We start from the raw sequence: 21,485 nt of genomic DNA on the forward strand, positions 1-21,485 counted from the left end.
CATGTGCACTCATGTGTCTGTACTATAAATTTCTAGAAGTGGAATTAATGAACCTAAATGAATATGCATATTTTATTTCAATAGATATTGCCAAAATGGATCTTATACACATTTACAAACATGCATACACACAACATATATACATACATACACACAACATACAATTGGGGATGCACCCTAGACCCACTAACTCTGAATTTCAGGGTATACTGTATAAAAAATACACAGTATAAAAAATAATTTTGTAGTACAGAGGTAGAGAATAAATTTTAGAACTTGTTCTTTGATGAAAAAAATGTTAAGTTATATTAGTCTTTTCTGACAGCTAAATCACATTGTTGATTCATACTGAGATTACTATCAACTAAAATTTCTAAGCCTTTTGGAGAGTAAATATTTACTAAGGTATGTTCACTCCATTATTTATTTTTAGATTTCTTTTATAGTGCCAAAAATATATGGTTTAATATTTTACCTATTCAGTATTCAGTTCAGTTCAGTCGCTCAGTCATGTCTGACTCTTTGCTGAATATAATAATATTCAGTCCATGTTTTGAATATTCAAATTCTTTATGACTAGAGTCTTTCAGCTAATATAGTCCCTTTACCTTCTAATTTTCAACTGAAAAAGATTAAGACCATAATTATAAAATTTTATCCAAATCACTAGTAAAATACTGAAATGAGCTAGGCCAAGGGCAGATTGCAGCCCAGCAGTAGAGGTTAGCAACTATACATTCATCAGCCATTTTAATGATTTATTTTTTATTCAATTACAACTCAAGCTAACTATAAGGTAATTTTTTACATTGTCGAAAAAAGAGAGATATGTCTAAAAGATGTTGCAAAAATTCTTGTTGCAGTCTATGAATATAAAATGATTTAATATTCTAGAAACCCTGCCCATATATTGGACAAATAGTTATTGAGCATCCAATATATGCTGCATTTCTGTTAGGTATGTGGAATCCAGGTAGTGAACAAGAAACAATATATCACTGCCTTCATAAACTTTATATTTGAGAGTGGACAATGTACAATAAAAAACTAGAAAAATAATATAAAATATAATATCAAATTATAGTAGAGACTTTAAAAGAAATAAATATGGTGACATGATAGGTAACTTAGAGAGGCTGATGTCTGAGATGATATTTGAGCCCAGTTTTCACAAATTGAACATAACAGAAGCTGTCCATATGGCCATATGAAAAAAACAAACTGGGAAATTACCAAGTGTGAACTCCCTCAGGTGGTAAGAAGCTTATTGTGTTCTAGAAACAGAAAGGCCAAAGTGCAGAGATCTAACAAATGCAAAGGAAAATAATATGAAGTAGAGTTGACAGTTAGGCAGTAGAAATTTCATTTAAGTCTGAATAACTCATTAAAAGAACTTTGCATTTTATTGTAAAGGGCTAAGAAAAGCAACTGCTATGCTAAACATCTTTAAAATTGGGTTTTTATATGGGAAGTAGATTAGAAAGACATGAGAATGAGCATGGAAACCATGTAGGATATTTCTGTTGTCAAAGATAGAAATGATGAGGCACAGACTATGATATTTTTCATCCTGTTGACAAACAACATGAAGAAAAGTATATAGATTCAAGACAAATATTTTTGGTGAAACTTACAGGGCTTGTTAATGGATTAAATAGGAAAACTAGCCATTAGATATAATTAAAATATGAGTTTCACTAGGACAAGAGTTTTGACTAATTTTTTTTCTTTACTGTTTACTCCCCAGCTGCATAAACGATACCTACTACATAGCATATGTTCAATAAATATTTACTGCATTAAAAAAAAAAAAAAGAAAGAAAATCTCTAGGTTTTTCCTCAGAGAAACTAGGTGAAAGGCCATGCTGTTAACTAAAATCAGTAAGACTGAAGAAAAGCAAAATGAGGCAGGGGTGCAACTATTAGGAGTTCCATTTGGCTATTTTAAGTTTTAGATGTCTTCTAGGTATAAATGTGGAGATGTAAAGGGAAAATTAAATATTTGAGTCTGGTCTTTAGGAAAGTTTTCTGGCCTATTGAGAAAAATTGGGATTCCATCAAAATATAGCCATGGACTTTATTGTAATTAATAATAAAAAGAATATTAAAGAGTCTCTGAAGGACATTTAAAAAAGATCTGATTATGGGGATATATAAAACATGTTTATTAATGGAAATATTTAGTATCTTGAAGGTGTCACTTTTCCTTAAAATAATCTAAAATCTAAAACACTTTAACAATTTCAATAAAAAATTCTAATATGTATTTTTATAGAACTTTGTAAGTGGATACTTAAAGTTACATAAAAGAGCAGAGCAGAACAGTAATACTTTAAAGAAAGAAACAAGGCATCTAAAATTGACTAGAAGATATCAAGATGTAACCAAAAGTCACAATTAAGACTGTAACTCTCCCTGACACCAAAACCAAAGATATGACACATGTACACAAAATTATAGGCTAATGCCATTGATGAACATAGATGTAAAAACCCTCGACTAAACATTAGCAAACCAAATTCAACAATACATTAAAAGGATCATATTCTGTGAGCAAGTAGGATTTATCCCAGGGATGAAAGATGGTTCAGTATTTTCAAACAATCAATGTGATATACCACATTTACAAATTGAACAGTAAAAATCATATGATCATCTCAATAGATGTAGCAAAAGTTTTTGACAGAATTCAACATTCATTTATGATAAAAAAAAAATCCAAAAAAAGTGGGTAAAGAGGCAATGCACCTCAAAATATAAAGGCCATATATGAAAAACTCACAGTCAACATCATATGTAATGTATGAAAAGCTAAAAACATTTCCTGTAAAATCAGGAATAAGGATGTACACTCTTGCCATTTTTATTAAACACAGGCTGGAAGTAATAAACACAGCATTCAGACAGGAAAAGGAAATGAAAGGAGTCTAAATTTTAAGGCAAAAAGTAAAACTGCCACAGTTTACAGACAATAAGATCCAATATATGGAGAATCCTAAAGATGCTACAAAAATCTATTGTAACTCAACAGACATATGAAAAGATGCTCAGTATCACTAATCATCAGGGGAATGCAAATTGAAGTCATGAGCTATCACTTCACCTGTTGTAATAACAAGTGTAGGCAAGGACATAGAGAAAGGGGACCCTTTGTGCATTATTTATGGGAATGTAAATTGGTGTAGCCACTATGAAAAACAGTAGGGGGGTTCCTCAAAAAATTAAAAATAGAACTACCAAATGATCTAGCAATTCCACTTCTGGAATTTTATCCAAAGAAATCAAAAACATTGGTTAAAAAGATATATTTGAGAATTCCCTGGTGGTCCAGTGGTTAGGACTCCACTCTTTCACTGCCAAGGGCATGGGTTCAGTCCCTGGTTCAGGAATTAAGATCCCAAAAGCCATAGCACAGCCAAAAAAAATTTTTTTAATTGAAAAATATTTTAAAAAACATGAAAAGATATAGGTATCCCTATGAGCTTCCCTGGTGGCTCAGAGCTTAAAGCGTCTACCTGCAATGAGGGAGACCTGGATTCAATCCCTGGGTTTAGAAGATCCCCTGGAGAAGGAAATGGCAACCCACTCCAGTATTCTTGCCTGGAGAATCCCATGGACAGAGGATCCTGGTGGTCTATAGTCCACAGGGTCGCAAAGAGTCGGACACAGCTGAGCAACTTCACTTTCACTTTCATGTTCATTGCAGCATTATTTATAATAGCCAAGATTTTAAAGCATTCTAAGTCTTTTTTATCAATAAATGAGTGAATAAAGAAGATGTTGTACACACACATACAAAACAAATGCAATGGAATATTGCTGCTGCTGCTAAGTCACTTCAGTCTTGTCCAACTCTGTGTGACCCCTTAGACAGCAGCCCACCAGGCTCCCCCATCGCTGGGATTCTCCAGGCAAGAACACTGGAGTGGGTTGCCATTTCCTTCTCCAATGCGTGAAAGTAAAGTCGCTCAGTCAAGCCCGACTCTTAGCGACCCCATGGACTGCAGCCTACCAGGCTTCTCCATCCATGGGATTTTCCAAGCAAGAGTACTGCAGTGAGGTGCCATTGCCTTCTCCGAATGGAATATTACTCAGCCATAAAAAATTAATTAAACTTTGCCACTGTAATAACATTGATAGACCTAGAAGGAATATGCTAAATGAGATAAGTCAAACAGAGTAAGGTAAATATCACATGATTTTACTTATATATGGAATCTAAAAAATAAAGTATAATTGGTAAAGGATCAACTTTTTAATACAGGATGATAGCCCAGTGGTTGCCACTGTTTAAAAAAATAGATTCAACCTCCTGTTAGACATAAAAATAAATTTCAGATAAAATAAAGATTTAAATGTTAAATAAGTCTTTACTATTTTAAAAAGAAAGTACAGGGACTATGTAACTCTTTTGTTGGAAGAATTTCTTGACAAAGCACAAACCAACATACCATGGTGCAGAGTAGATGCTCAAATGTTTAATTAAAAAATTAAAGGATGAATCATATGTTCATATTATAGTTCTTAAAATACTTTAGGATTAAAATATTATATTCAAAGTTAAAGGAAAAGCCACAGTCAACAGAAGATATTTTTAATAAATCTAAGCAGTGCAATAAAAACAAGCAACTAAAAATCGTCAGAGGGTTTAAGCAATTCAGACTTCTAAAGCCAAATGGTTAATAACTGTTTCTTTAAGTGCTTTCTTGAGTAATCATAAAAGTATAAATTGAAACCAATGAGATATACTGAATACTATTCAGATTCAAAAGATATTTCAATAGTGACCACATCAAGTGTTATCTACAATATGGAGAAATGAAAACGCAAACTACTGAGGGGAGTGTAAGTTATTCAGCCACTTCAGTGGCCTATTGCACAGTTCTGTTCCCTATGGGACTTCATAGAAAACTGACCTCAGTTATGAGATCTCAGTTGCTGGTCCTCTAGATTGTACTTCAGCCAGTTTTCATTTGTTAATCAGCATTAAGTCTAAAGAAGCAGTCACCTTACTATTTCCTAAATATTCTTACAGATGAAATCATTGGCAAAGCAAGCAAGAATTTAACACACATTCTGCTTTTAGTAAAATTAGAATTCCAGCAGAAGTCCAGAGGCTTGAAATTTCTAATCATTATTATATTTCACATCTTTACAACTACTGTGGTTTTAATTGGGAAGTAATTATCTACATCACTTGTTGCTTATTCTAAGGCAATAAAGGATTGACCTTAGGTGTATCCTCAGTTCAGTTTAGTTCAGTCGCTCAGTCATGTCTGATTCTTTGTGACCCCATGGACTGCAGCACACCAGGCTTCCCTGTGCATCACAGGGAATTGAGTTTACTCAAATTCATGCCCATTGAGTTGGTGATGCTATCCAACCATCTCATCCTCTGTTGTCCCCTTCTCCTGTGTATCCTGAATCATAGTTTTGAGACAATTACTCATCTAGAAATAATTCCTAAGCAATATGTTTCTCTTTGGATTTTAAAAAACTCCTGAATTCCAGACAAGACAATATTTCTTGGCTTTTTTCAAACTCATGCCTTCTTTTGATAAAAGAGGAAAAAAAAACATTCTTTTCATATGATTTGAGATTTCAAATTAAATAATGACTAAAAATAAATCAGATGTGTTGGACAAAACACTGCTTTGATTTCAAACTATATCTTTCAGAAAATTCTAAGATGGTTTCTCAGAAACTGTTACAAGAACCAGGTGTTAAATAAAGAATGAAGTACTTAATAAAGAGTAAACTATGACCTTAGGATGAGTCATTTTATATTTTTAAAATATACATTTTAATGTTTCCATATGTATGAAAGTCTGCAGCATTACACATAATTTTTTTTATAGCTAGTTTAATGAAAGACAGTTATCATACCTGTGGACACAAAGTTTCCAGGTGATTGGCAGCAACTCTGACAATCTTAATCCCATCTTCATTTGTTGACATGGAACAGGCAAGATTTGCCACCTTAAATACAAAATAATGGAAATTATCTCAGATTATCAAGGAAATGCAGAAACATCTGTTATCACAGACAAGAGCGTTTAAGTGTTCACTGAAAATTTCAGTGACTACAGCGTTTTCATACATGTCACTGGAAGCATTCAGAAATCTATTAAATAACAACAAAGGGCCATACAGTAGTGTTTAAAGCCAACAGGAAGACTGGTGAACAAATTTGCAATCCCTGTACAGTCTCTTGGTTTCAATATCTAACCCATAATAAGATGCTGCTATGGTTTCTTATGAGACTGAGAAAAAGTTTATCTATGGATTGAATGCTAATAAATTCTTGGACTCATATGATTGTGGTTTAAGTTTGTAATTGGTTTATTATTTCCCAGAAGTCTATTATGCATTCTTAAGTTGCATTAAGCATGACTGTATCTTTGTTCATGTTTTATTCAGCATCAAATATGCTACAAAGCTGGGCAAATACAAGATAATTGAATTCTTCTTCCTGTTCTTGATTTTCTACTACAACTTCATTGGCACTATTTGACATTCCAGCAGTCAATTTGATTCACGCCTTTAGTAATATCCATATTTTTTTATACATTATTGTTTTGAAACACACTGTTTTCCAGGGATATGACTGCCCTTTAAAATAACTGCCTTCATGGCAATGACCTAAGTCCAATGTTTATAAATATTTTCTTTATACCATGAATAAGTTGTGAGAAAGATTGTGGAATTCCATCCTTTTCCTTTGAACTTCAGTCTTATTCAACATCCCCTTGCTAGCAGATGAGTGTTCATGTACAGAGGCAATGTTTTCTTGGATCTACAAAAAATGTCACTGCCTCCATCACTGCAAAGAGATCGCTTTCCTAACAATCATTTTCCTTAAGTTTCAGTTATTATATGCTTTAGCACAAGGCAGTTTTTACTGATCAAATCCAAAATCCAATCAGTTGCAGAGAACCTTAACTTAAACTGCATGTGTTGAAAGTGAACAACAAACATATCTTTGGATGACTATCTGTAGAGTACCAAAAACTGTTACTTACATGGATTTACAGCCTTTGCTTTTTTTTTTTTTTTTTTAAATAGCATTACTTTAAATATGTTGGCAGTGAAATAACTCCTTGGTTTGCATTTACATATAATGAAATAACAGCCATATATTATTAAACTGTGGAGTGGCATTGATCACTTTTTTAATGTACATGGAAATGGCTTACTTGAAAAGGTCTTTTGTTGGCTTGAAGGTCACAATGCCTCAACTTTCATATCAGCCACATAATTAGCACATTTGTGATTATTTGAAAAGGGCAGTCATTTCTGTACCCCACTCCATTCTTAAAACCCCACTCACAGAAAGTAAAATTTAGCAGTCTAATTCCTTTAATAAATTTTATAATAATTTGCACTGTACTTGCATAAAATAGCTGTCTTTAAATTTGAGCACTGTTTGTTTTAAGTAGAAATATGAAATTATTAGCTCAATCTTTTGGTCAAAGAGATGAATATTGGTTAAACCAAAGTTTAAAAATTATAGAAAGATACTCTATATAGACACTTTAAAATTTTCTTTAATTTTATATTCAAATATAGTTGATTAACAGTTTTATGTCAGTTTTAGGTGTACAGTAAAGAGATTCAGTTATAAATGTATCTATTATTTTTTGAATTATTTTCTCATTTAGGTTATTACAGGACATTAGAGATACAAAGGGAATATTTTATGCAAAGATGGGCTCAATAAAGGACAGAAATGGTATGGACCTAACAGAAGCAAGAGATATTAACAAGAGGTAGCAAGAATAACAGAACTGTACAAAAAAGATCTTCATGACCCAGATAATCACAATGGTGTGATCACTCACCTAGAGCCAGACATTCTGGAATGTGAAGTCAAGCAGGCCTTAGGAAGCATCACTACGAACAAAGATAGTGGAGGTGATAGAATTCCAGTTGAGCTATTTCAAATCCTGAAAGATGATGCTGTGAAAGTGCTGCACTCAATATGCCAGCAAATTTGGAAAACTCAGCCTTGGCCATAGGACTGGAAAAGGTCAGTTTTCATTCCAATCCCAAAGAAAGGCGATGCCAAAGAATGCCCAAACTACCGCACAATTGCACTCATCTTACACGCTAGTAAAATAATGCTCAAAATTCTCCAAGCCAGGCTTCAGCAATACGTGAACCGTGAACTTCCAGATGATCAAGCTGAATTTAGAAAAGGCAGAGGAACCAGAGATCAAATTGCCAGCATCCACTGGATCATCAAAAAAGCAAGAGTTCCAGAAAAACATCTATTTCTGCTTTATTGACTATGCCAAAGCCTTTGACTGTGTGGATCACAATAAACTGTAGAAAATTCTGAAAAAGATGGGAATACCAGACCACCAGACCTGCCTCTTGAGAAACCTGTATGCAGGTCAGAAAGCAACAGTTAGCACTGCACATGGAACAACAGACTGGTTCCAAATAGGAAAAGGAGTATATCGAGGCTGTATATTGTTACCGTGCTTATTTTGCTTATATGCAGAGTACATCATAAGAAACTCTGGGCTGGAGGAAGCACAGGCTAGAATCAAGATTGCCGGGAGAAATAACAATAACTTCAGATATGCAGGTGACACCACCCTTACAGCAGAAAGTGAAGAAGAACTAAAGAGCCTCTTGATGAAAGTGAAAGAGGAGAGTGAAAAAGTTGGCTTACAGCTCAGCATTCAGAAAACTAAGATCATAGCATCCGGTCCCATTACTTCATGACAAATAGATAGGGAAACAGTAGAAACAGTGGCTAACTTTATTTTTGGGGGCTCCAAAATCACTGCAGATGGTGATTGCAGTCATGAGATTAAAAGACGCTTACTCCTTTGAAGGAAAGTTATGACCAACCTCGATAGCATATTAAAAAGCAGAGATATTACTTCACCAACAAAGGTCCCTCTAGTCAAGGCTATGGTTTTTCCAGTGGTCATGTATGGATGTGAGAGTTGGACTGTGAAGAAAGCTGAGCACCGAAGAATCGACGCATTTGAACATTGGTGTTGGAGAAGACTCTTGAGAGTTCTTTGGACTGCAAGGAGATCCAACCAGTCCATCCTAAAGGAGATCAGTCCTGGTTGTTCATTGGAAGTACTGATGCTGAAGCTGAAATTCCAATATTTTGGCCACCTGATGCAAGAAGCTGACTCATTTGAAAAGACCCTGATGCTGGGAAAGATTGAGGGCAGGAGGAGAAGGAAAGGACAGAGGATGAGATGGTTGGATGGCATCACCGACTCAACAGACATGGGTTTGGGTAGACTCTGGCAATTGGTGATGGACAGGGAGGCCTGGCGTGCTGTGGTTCTTGGGTTGAAAAATTCAGACATGATTGAGAGACTGAAGTGAACTGAACTGAAGCAGTATTCCCTGTGCTATATAGTAGGTCCATAATGGTTATCTATTTTAAATATAGTAGTGTGTGCATGACAATCTCAGACTCCCAATCTGTGCCAAACAATCCAATCCAAAAAGTGAGCAGAAGACCTAAATAGACATTTCTCTAAAGAAGACATACAGATGGCCAAGAGGACTTCCCCAGTGGCTCAGCAGTAAAGAATCTGCCTGCCATGCAGGAGACACTGGTTCAATCTCTAGATCAAGAAGATTCCCTGGAGAAGGGAATAGCAATCTACTCCAGTATTCTTGCCTAGAGAATGCCATGGAAGAGGAGACTGGTGGACTATAGTCCATAGGGTCACAAAGAGTCGAACACAACTGAGCATGCACACAGACTCACACACAGATGAACAAGAAGCATACCAAAAGATGCTCAACATTAGAAACATTAATTTTATAAAAATTAATTATTAGAAAGTAATAATTTCTAATAACTATTAATTATTAGAAAAGGCATTATTAGAAAAATGCAAATTAAAACTAAAATGAGATATTCCTTCACATCAGTCAGAAGGGCCATCATCAAAAAATCTACAAACAATAAATGCTGAGGAGGGTATGGAGAAAAGGAAACCCTCCTTCACTGTCAGTATGAACGTAAATTGGTACAAACACTATAGAGAGCCGTACGGAGGTTTGATATTTGGCAAAACTAATACAATTATGTAAAGTTTAAAAATAAAATAAAATTTAAAAAAAAAAGAATCCATGCACTCCAATGTGCATTGCAGTGCTGTTTATAATAGCCAACATATGGAAGCAACCTAAATGTCCACGGACAGAGAAATGCATAAACAAAAGGTGGTACATATATACAACAGAATATTATTCAGCCATTACAAACAGTGAAATAATGTCATTTGCAGCAACATGGATGGACATGGAGATTATCATAGTAAGTGAAGTATGTCAGAAAGAGAACAACAAACATGCAGAATCTTAAAAAATAAAACAAATGAACTTATCACAAAATAGAAAAGGGCATGATAAAGGACAGAAACAGTAATAACCTGACAGAAGTAGAAGAGATTAAGAGGTGGCAATAATACATGAAAGAACTATATACAAAAGATCTTACTGATCCAGATAACCACAATGGTGTGATCACTCACCTAGAGCTGGGCATCCTGGTGTGTGAAGTCAAGTGGACCTTAGGAAGCATTATTACAAAGCTAGTGGAAGTGACAGAATTTCAGCAGAGCTATTTAAAATTCTAAAAGATGATGCTCTTAAAATCCTGTACTCAATACGTCAGCAAATTTGGAAAACTCAGCCATAGGACTGGAAAAGGTGTTTTTCATTTCAATCCCCAAGAAGGGCAATGCCAAAGAATGTTCAAACCACCTGGACAATTGCTCTCATTTCACATGTTAGTAAGTTTAGGCTCAAAATTCTAGGCTTCAACAGAATAGAAACTGAGAACATCCAGATGTACAAGCTGGATTTTAAAAAAAGGCAGAGGAACCTGAAATCAAATTGCCAATGTCCATTGGATCATAAAGAAAGCAAAGAAGTCTAGAAAACCATCTACTTCTGCTTCAGTGACTAGGCTAAAGCCACTGACTATATGGATCAAAACAAACTGTGGAATATTCTTAGAGAAGGGAATTCCAGACCACCTTACCTGTCTCCTGAGAAACCTGTATGAGGGTCAAGAAGCAACAGTTAGAACTGGACATGTAACAATGGACTGGTTTCAAACTGGGAAAGGAACACATTACATTGTCACCCTTCTTATTTACCTTCTAGGCAGAGTACTTTGTGCGATATGCCAGACTGATTGAGTTACAAGCTGGAATCAAGATTGCTGGGACAAATATCAGCAACCTCAGATATGCAGATGACACCACTCTAATGGCATAAAGTGAAGAGAAACTAAAGAGCCTCTTGAAGAGGGTGAAAGAGGAGAGTGAAAAAGCTGGCTTAAACTCAACATTCAAACTACAAAGATCATAGCATCCAGTCCCGTCACACTCATGGCAAACAGAAGGGGAAAAAGTGGAAACAGTGACAGATTTTATTTTCCTGGGCTCAAAAATTACTGCGATGGATACTGCAGCCATGAAATTAAAAGATACTTGCTCCTTGAAAGGAAAGCTATGATAAACCTAGTGTATTAAAAAGCAGAGACATCACTTTGCTGACAAATGTCTGTATGGTCAAAGCTATGGTTTTTCCAGTAGTCATGTCTGGATATGAGAGCTGGATCTAAGAAGGCTGAATGCCTAAGAATTGATGCTTTGAATTTTGGTTCTGGAGAAGACTCTTAAGAATTCCTTGGACTACAAGGAGGTCAAATCAGTCAATCCTAAAATAAATCAATCCTGAATATTCACTGGAAGGACTGATGCTGAAGCTCTAAAACTTTGATTACCTGATAGAAAGAGCCAATTCATTGGAAAAGACCCTAATACCAGGAAAGATAGAAGACAACAGGATGAGATGGTTAGATACCATCATCAACTCAATAGACATGAATTTAAGCACCTCCAGATGAATGTAGGACAGAGAAGCCTGGAGGGCTGCAGTCCATGGGATCTCAAAGAGTCAGACATGACTTAGTGATTCAACAACAACAAAACAGAAGTAGACTGTCAAACATAGAGAATGAACTTATGGTACCAGAGGGAAGGGTGAATACACTCTAATTTTTAATTTATCATCTTTATCTTTTTTTTTTCCCTTTTAAAAACTAGCATTTTTCTTCTGGACATTTACTGGTTACTATGATACTGAAGTCAATTTAATTATTAATGTTAACATAAAAATCATCCTAAACACAAAGTTTCTGTTTATATTATCATCAGTTCAGTTCAGTTGCTCAGTCGTGTCGGATTCTTTGTGACCCCATGAATCCCAGCACAACAGGCCTCCCTGTCCATCACCAACTCCTGGAGTTCACCCAGACTCACGTCCATCAAGTCAGTGATGCCATCCAGCCATCTCATTTTCTGTTGTCCCCTTCTCCTCCTGCCCCCAATCCCTCCCAGCATCAGTCTTTTCCAATGAGTCAACTCTTCGCATGAGGTGGCCAAAGTACTGGAGTTTCAGCTTTAGCATCATTCCTTCCAAAGAGATCCCAGGGCTGATCTCCTTCAGAATGGACTGGTTGGATCTCCTTGCAGCCCTAGGGACTCTCAAGAGTCTTCTCCAACACCATAGTTCAAAAGCATCAATTCTTTGGCACTCAGCCTTCTTCACAGTCCAATTCTCACACCCATACATGACCACTGGAAAAACCATAGCCTTGACTAGACAGACCTTTGTTGGCAAAGTAATGTCTCTGCTTTTCAATATGCTGTCTAGGTTGGTCATAACTTTTCTTCCAAGGAGTAAGTGTCTTTTAATTTCATGGCTGCAGTCACCATCTGTAGAGATTTTGGAGCCCCAAAAAATAAAGTCTGACACTGTTTCCCCATCTATTTCCCATGAAGTGATGGGACCAGATGCCATGATCTTCATTTTCTGAATGTTGAGCTTTAAGCCAACTTTTTCCACTCTCCACTTTCACTTTCATCAAGAGGCTTTTTAGTTCCTCTTCACTTTCTGCCATAAGAGTGGTGTCATCTGCATATCTGAGGTTATTGATATTTCTCCTGACAATCTTGATTCCAGCTTGTGCTTCTTCCAGCCCAGCATTTCTCATGATGTACACATATAAGTTAAATAAGCAGGGTGGCAATATACAGCCTTGATGTACTCCTTTTCCTATTTGGAACCAGTCTGTTGTTCCATGTCCAGTTCTAACTGTTGCTTCCTGACCTGCATATAGGTTTCTCAAGAGGCAGGTCAGGTGGTCTGGGATTCCCATCTCTTTCAGAATTGTCCACAGTTTATTGTGATCCACACAGTCAAAGGCTTTGGCATAGTCAATAAAGCAGAAATAGATGTTTTTCTGGAACTCTCTTGCTTTTTTGATGATCCAGTAGATGTTGGCAATTTGATCTCTTGTTCCTCTGCCTTTTCTATATTATCATACTTATATTTAATATAATATATCTAATATTATATATTATATATTTTATATTATATTATATATTGTTATATATTATATTATATATATTATATACATTTAATATATTTAATATATTATATTTAATATAATATTTAATATAAGTATGATAATATAATATTTTCTATATTATCATACTTTTTATTTACAAAACACTGAGTTGAAAATACATCTCAAAGTTTTTTACTCCATGAATGATTATATTAACACTCTTTCTGTCTTCTTTTATTCGGACGTACCCAAACTTCTTACCAGAACTGTTCTACTTCAGGTAAGCTTTCTAGATAGTTAGTTACGATTACCAAATTAAGGCTCGTAGAGTTTCAGTGATATTTTATACAAACAAATTTAAATGTATAGGATAGTTAATATTCTGTGACCAGAAAAAGTTATGTGTTAAAAATATCTTTACATTTCTAATTTGAGTGATTTGTGACATCTTTTCTAGGTCAAATCAATGTGTAAAGTGAAAGTGAAAGTTGCTCAGTCATGTCCAACTCACTGCAACCCCATGGACTATACAGTCCATGGAATTCTCCAGGCCTGAATACTACAGTGGGTAGCCTTTCCCTTCTTCGGGGATCTTCCCAACCCAGGGATTGAACCCAGGTCTCCTGCATTACCAATTCTTTACCAGCTGAGGTAAGTGAAAGCCAAATTTCTTCTAATATTCATAAGTTCTGTGTGGCTCTTCAGGCAGTCAGGTACTTTCCTAGGTGAAACATGAAGGCAACTCCCTACTGGTCGAAGAAAATAGTATGCAAATAAAATATTTTGTAAGATACTTTGAGATATTTGGACATTTAACATCTTTTATATATCGAACTTTTTTCAAAAGTCTATGTAAAGTTGTATTATTCAAGAGATCTTTGTGAAAGATTTCTGTCCTCTAAGGGAAATTATTCATAGAGAGGTTTTGAAGACAAATAGGTCTGGATTTTAACCTGATTCCCACAACTATCAAAATTTCTGACCATGGATAAAATGGTAATATCTGAGAGAATTTTGTCATCTATAAAATGGGTATGATACTATCAGTATCTACCTAACTTGAGTACTTTGAAGATTAAATGAGACAGTGTGTGAAGACAGTTTGATACCTGGTAGCCCTGAAGATGTATGAACTCCCTTCCAGATCATCTCTTTTACTAATCCAGGATGGGGAAGAACATTCACTCTCTTAAGAGATTTTATAGAAGTAAAACCTTAGGAATCTAAAGACATATGACACAATTTCTAATCAAAGAGCCACAAATCAAAATGCTTTAAGGACTCAGGCAAGATATACAAATGTAGAGTCTACATGTAACAGTAGGCGGGGTAGGGTGGTGGGGCCTCAGGCAAACATGAGCATGTGTGCTCTATCTAATGGCATTAGACCTCATTAAAATACAAGGAAAAATTCATGGCCCTGGTCAAACTAACAGTCTGTTCACTTACTTTAGTTCATAGATCACCAGTTTGTGACCTCTGACTGTATTCTCTCACCCAGTATTTTATAGACGGGAAAACAAAGCCAAACAGAGAGAATACATTCAAACCATGCACTGACAGGAAGACTATTAACCAGGAAAAAATGTATGCCATTTATGCCACCCTGATTTAAAGTACTGAAAATTTCCTGCATTGAAATGATTGACCAGACTTTATTGATGTTATGCCTTACCCAAGGCCAAGAAAATCAGAATCTAAATTATCCAAAATGGAACCAAAGGCACTCAGGTAGATTCAAAAGTTTATTACAAAGAAAAGGCCAGGACACAATTTCTTTCATTTTTTTTTAAATAAAAGATTAAACTGTATCTTTAAAATAACTGCCGATACTCTAATAATTGCAAAAGTCACATAAAAAATCTTCAAACAGGGAAATGGTGCCATGTTACTCAGAGGGGAGTGATTATTTTTTCAGCATCTCTCTCATGAGCCTCTTTCCTTCGCACAAGTCCTTCTGCCTTCTAAGATGTATCACATTCTAGAAGTTTTAAATTTGAATGCACTGCCCTTTCAGGTATATTGAAAATATTGCAGACAATAAAGCCTGGCTAGACAATTCTTGAATTAATTCACATTACTATCCTACTGATGTTTGTTCTTCTCTTCCTAGTTCCAGTTCTGTACACTAATTAATATCCCTGGCATCTTTTCTAGTTATTGGACTGTGATCCTTCCCCTTCACTTGGCATATAACATGGTACCTCTCATCCCTGACCCATGTTCTTAAGAGAGAAATTCTCTGCTCAGGAACCTGGACTCATTGTTGACATTACTTTGTTAACAAAGGTCCCTCTAGTCAAGGCTATGGTTTTTCCAGTAGTCATGTATGAATGTGAGAGTTGGACTACAAAAAAAGCTGAGCGCCGAAGAATTGATGCTTTTGAACTGTAGTCTTGGAGAAGACTCTTGAGAGTCCCTTGGACTGCAAGGAGATCCGACCAGTCCATCCTAAAGATCAGTCCTGGGTGTGCATGGAAGGCCTGATGTTGAAGCTGAAACTCCAATACTTTGGCCACCTGATGTGGAGAGCTGACTCATTTGAAAAGACCCTGATGTTGGGAAAGATTGAAGGCAGAAGGAGAAGGGGACGACAGAGGATGACATCGATGGATGGCATCACTGACACAATGGACATGGATTTGGGTGAACTCCGGGAATTGGTGATGGACAGGGAGGCCTGGCGTGCTGCGGTTCATGGATGGGGTCACAAAGAGTCGGACACGACTGAGCAACTAAACTGAACTGTGGATGGAAGTTATAAGAGGTATAAACTGTGTTTAATTCAACTTCTTAAAGTTTTACAAGTGAGAAAGAATACATGTATATGCATGGCTAAGTCCCTTTGCTGTCTACCTGAAATCATCACAGCATTGTTAATCAGCTCTACTTGAACATAAAATGAAAAGTTAAAAAAAAAAAAATTCCCCCAGGTAACTCTGATGTACTACTCTCGACATACATACCACAACACACAGACACATTTAGACTTTGTGTTGATTTTCATTTGTTTGTATAAGACACTCCTTCCTTAAGATTAATGTAAAGTGGTGAAAATCTACAAGAAGCATGAACTGACCATATATATATATATACACACACACACACACATACATACAAACACACACACACAGAAAAGGCTAGGAAGTCATAGAAAAGGCTTCACAAATTAGAGATAAGAAATAACAACCTATACCACCACCTGAAAAATAGGGCTTAGTCTATTAGGGCTACCTTAACAAAAATAATAGACTGGGTAGCTTATAAACAACAGAATTAACTTCTCACAGTGCTAGAGTTTGGGAAGTCTAGGATCAAGGTGGTGGCAGATGCAATACCTGGTGAGCACCAGATTCCAGGTTCCTAGAATGACCCTCTACGCTAGCTGGAACCTCACACAGCAGGAGAGCTGAGGGAAATCTCTGGGATTCCTTTTCATAAGGGCACTAATTACATATTTAAGGGTTCTTCTCTCATTACCTAATCACCTTCAAAATGTTCCATCTCCCAGTCCAATCACCTTGGGTGTTAAGATTTCACCATATGAATTTGGGGGGCGGGCACAAACATTTAGTCCATAAGATATAAAAGTTTAAAAATAAAAATACTCAGGAAACAAGAAAATCAAAAGTAGGAGAGATTTCTGGCCTTCTACCCAACATCTGCTCCTTTTTCTGTCAAGAACAGTCTGATTTCCCTTTGGACAACTGCTGTCTCCTCCTCTACCTCAGTGGTATGAAGTCTTAGTGTGACAGTTAATCAAGGTGCCTAGTCCTTCCCTGCCCTGGTGTGGGCATATCTGCCACTTCCTGAGAGGAATCCTGGAGCAGTTCCTGTGTCTACCCAGTCTCAGCCCTCTGCCTGTATTTATGTGCACTAGCTTATATCTTCCAGTGAAGTCTCTTTTGTTTTCTACCTAAGTAAGCCAAATTCATATTATCATGCCTACAACCATACTGAAATGAATACTGAGCCAGAAATTTACATACCAATTATGCATTAATTTCAGATGGCTCCTCTTAGCAAAGTAAAAGGCTGGCAATGCAGAACTTCAATTCAGTAGAAGGCACTTTCTAATCAAATGTCTGCAACCTAGATGTCCTAATAGCAGGAGCAAGCACAGGGGAAGGAGATGTTCATTTCAGTTCCTGCACATGTAGATAAACATGTTTATCACCTCTCCTCTTTTGAATATCTAATTCCTTGGTGTCTATTAGAACACTTTACATACCAGGTACAAAGGATATCTAGTTCTTGAAGAAAATAAACAATTTGGGGTTTATTCTTTTACAAACCATTTATTATGTAAAAAACCTATCCTTCCATGTGCTCTTTTAAATTCATACCTGTATATTAAAGTCTTAGTCAAATGCTATCTCCTCCACAAAATCTTCCCAGACACTCAGAATCAGAATTCATACTCCCACAATAAAATCTACTTTACTCTTCCAAGACTCAATTATGTTTATTTCAGATAGTAAATAGCTAGATGGTAAGGATAATCATGTATTCTTTCCTAAAAATATTTTTTAATCAGGTTAAGTATCCTAAAAATAGAATGCTGTCTATGTAAATTAACAAAAATAATAATTTATCTTTTTTTGGTCATGCTGTTCAGACTATAGAATCCTACTTCCCCAATCAGAGATTGAACCCAGGCCCTCAGCACTGAAGGCACAGGGTCCTAACCACTGGACCACCAAGGAATTTGCAATAGTTTACGCATTTGGAAATGTATGATCTTCTACTGTGTTTTAAACTAATACATTAAATAAAGTGTATTTCTTAGAGGGCTTAATGCAACTTAATTTTTTCATTGAAAACTACGTGCTTCCTCTGCCCTATCCTTATCAAAAAAAAAAGTTTCTAATTATCTATTATAGGAGCATAAAATAAGTATCATTACTTTAAGTTATGGAGGAAAATACTTGAGGAAAGAAAGCCCTTGAATCATTAAACTTAATTGCTTTGAGTTGATTTCAGTCCAACTGTGTTTGCATATTGGGAGCATCAAAATCTGACAAGTCTGTAGCAAAGATACAAATAAACACAGGCAAACTTGGAGTAAGAATACTGACACAGTACAGCTAAAGCAAGTTCTTTATTTATGACTTGGCGTTTGCAAAAGATTGGATTGCTTTCTGAATTTAGAAAAGAATAAAAGTTCACAAAAACTTGTGAAGAGCCATGAAGGAGGGAAAGAGGAAGTACCATGGATATTAATTAGGAAGTCACTAGCTTATCAAGCATGGGGTCTCGAAGAGTCAGACACGACTGAGCGACTTCACTTTCACTTTTCACTTTCATGCATTGGAGAAGAAAATGGCAACCCACTCCATTGTTCTTGCCTGGAGAATCCCAGGGACCGGGGAGCCTGGTGGGCTGCCGTCTATGGGGTCACACAGAGTCAGACACAACTGAAGCGACTTAGCAGCAGCAGCAGCAGCAGCTTATCAATAGCAATTGGATGTGTTTGAGTATGGAATAAATAGTCTTACAAGAGGACCTAAGATACCAATATTTATTAGGAAGATAGAAATTGTCTTCTATCTTTATCTTTAAACCTATAATGAGTCATGTAAAAAGTGGCCAGAGATAGAGGTCACCCACAATACTCTGATGTCATAGAGGCTAGGAGAACAGAAAGTTTCAAGAAGGTAGTTTCAAATATCAAAAAAAATGAAAGGTCAAGAAAGTAATTCCTGAAATTACTCATCGATTCAGACACAGAGACTCACTGATTCATCATTTTTAGTTTGGGTAGAATGATGATGGCCAGACTAGCCTAATGTGGACAGAGGACAGTGTAGGAGGGGAGGTGGCCCATATGTCTTATGAACAAAGGAGAAAGCTAGAGACTTCCTGGACAATACTCATTCCCATTTCCTTCCTTTATGCATCCATTTGTTTTTATGTCATCTCTCAAATCATGTCCTGAATCATCTACTTTTCTTTCTCCCCACCCTAGTCAAGTGTACTGTCAATTTTTTCATTCAGTCTTAGCTTTTATTCTCAGCCACTGTGCCTTCTCTGTAATATAGTCACCATATTGCAGCTGACAATTTTTTTTTTCAAGTGTAAATTCGATTCCCTCATCATCATCTCCCATTCCCATTCCATAGTCTCTTCCTTACAAGATCCTGGTCCAAGCCCGGTACAGCCTGGTCCAAGACTCATCACATAGTTCTTTACTGCACTCTATCAGCCTAATTTCAAATATTCACACTTCCTTCTGCCACAGGACACTTGTACATGCCGTTTTTTTAGCCTGGAATGTGTTCCTCCTCCTTCTCACTGCCACATTTACATCACACATAGATAACACTCAACTGCAGATCTAATCTCAAAAGCAAATTTTTAGAAAGTTTTTCACCAACACTACATTCGCTATCCACCACTGAGCTCTCCCCCAACCCAAGTCAGGTTTGTCCTTGAGAGCCTGATTCTCAGGTTTGTAATTATACATTTATTGAAGACAGTATTTGATTAGTGATCATTTCCTCTGCTTTATAAGAGAAGGGCCCTTATTTGCTCATCATTGGAACCTCATTTTCTAGTACTTGATATATAAATAGCCAGACAATAAATACTTCTTCAGTGAATGAATAAATGAATAAATGCATGAATTAGTATGCTTAAGAATGTACCATCCTCAAAGAGAGAATGAAAAATTGAGCTTAGAGGGAGGAGACAGCAGCAGAAATTCAGGACAAGTGAGAAAGAGAAATGAAATTTCTCTTTGAAATTCATTTGCAATTTTCCACAAAGGTTTAGACATCAGGACTTCAAAGAAAAGTAACACACTTTTCTTCTAGTCTGGTCATCGTACTTAACAAAGATTGGAAGGCAGCTTCTTTCTTTCAAGTTTTACTTTTCACTTCAGATATCAAATTGGGAACAACTGACTAGCTCCAATTTAGCCTTTAATTTATTTATTTTTAATCAAGTAAAATAACTCTTCAAAGGACCCAATCTGGCTGCCAAATGCTGGTGAGTATGGCAGATGGACAGAGACGCGTTAACTCCCATGAAGAAACCCAGGAGCTTTCGCGTCTCTAGCAGAATGCAATGTAATGCATGCTTTGTTTCTAGGCAAGCCTAGATCAGAGGTTTGGGACTGAGTGTGAGAAGTGTTGAAGGGGGTCTGTGTTCTCTTATTGTTGGCATCCAAGTGACCTCTGGCTAAACAAGCCATCTCTTCCATTCCTCCCTGTCAAACAATGCTGCTCTCCTTGTAGTAATGAGAAATGACCATGAATATGAGTTTTGTAGAAATTTGACTCAAAGAATTGTGCTATAAAAGACTGTGGCAAAGTGCAGGTAAATGGTTTCATCAGGCAACAAATACCCATTATCCACCTATGATGTGGATGTGGACTAGGAGCTTCCAGAGAACTCAAAGACAACACAAACAAATCTCAAGAAACACAATCTATTTAATTTAAGGGGACACATGAAAGTGTCAGAGAATAAAACTGTAGTTTCTAACTATGATAGGAAGCTAGAAGTAGGTGAACCTCCTAGTAGTGACTTTAGGCGGGCTCTTTCATGGAAACAAACTATTACCAAGGAACTGCATATTCTCTAGAACTTTGCATATCAAATTGACTTCCAGACATTATGAATCTTAAATCACACAGTCCTGGGTCTGATATTTGTTTTGCTAATGTAACTATTTACATTTCTGTCTTTGGTTATCCATGTATAAGATAAGCAGATTAATTCTTTGACTTCTAGGCCCCTTCCCATTTCAATAATCACATTTTACTGATTGTGCAACTTGATAACAGAATTAGATAGGAATTAGGTAAGGAGCAGAACCATCATGTAATTTTGATATTAATTTAAAGATCACATTTCTAAATAAATTATTAGCAAATTAACTCTAACTATGTGATTAAAGAACAGTAATACAGCAAGACAGTAGAGAGTATCCGAGCAATAAAACAGTGGCTCATGATGGGGAAATCCTACCAATGAAATTCCTTTTTTTAAACTATATTTTAACATATTTTAGAAAAGCAGTTGATAAAGTTTTATGTATATCCTTATTAAGGTAAAACACACTGAA

The 21,485-nt window shown here is 36.2% G+C and overlaps 1 protein-coding gene across 8 annotated transcripts in view; it reads right to left on the minus strand.

Annotated features, from left to right (window-relative positions):
* CTNNA3 (catenin alpha 3) overlaps positions 1 to 21,485 on the minus strand; it is a 1,922,732-nt gene that overhangs the window by 732,982 nt on the left and 1,168,265 nt on the right. For all 8 annotated transcript variants that reach the window (XM_025285111.3, XM_025285110.3, XM_044942173.2 and 5 more), the window contains one exon: positions 5,887 to 5,979. In XM_025285111.3, coding sequence (XP_025140896.3) covers positions 5,887 to 5,979 — 93 coding nt within the window. The remainder of the gene's footprint in view (positions 1 to 5,886; positions 5,980 to 21,485) is intronic.

The sequence above is a fragment of the Bubalus bubalis genome, chromosome 4 (genome assembly GCF_019923935.1).
Source record: "Bubalus bubalis isolate 160015118507 breed Murrah chromosome 4, NDDB_SH_1, whole genome shotgun sequence".
Classification (NCBI taxonomy): domain Eukaryota; kingdom Metazoa; phylum Chordata; class Mammalia; order Artiodactyla; family Bovidae; genus Bubalus; species Bubalus bubalis.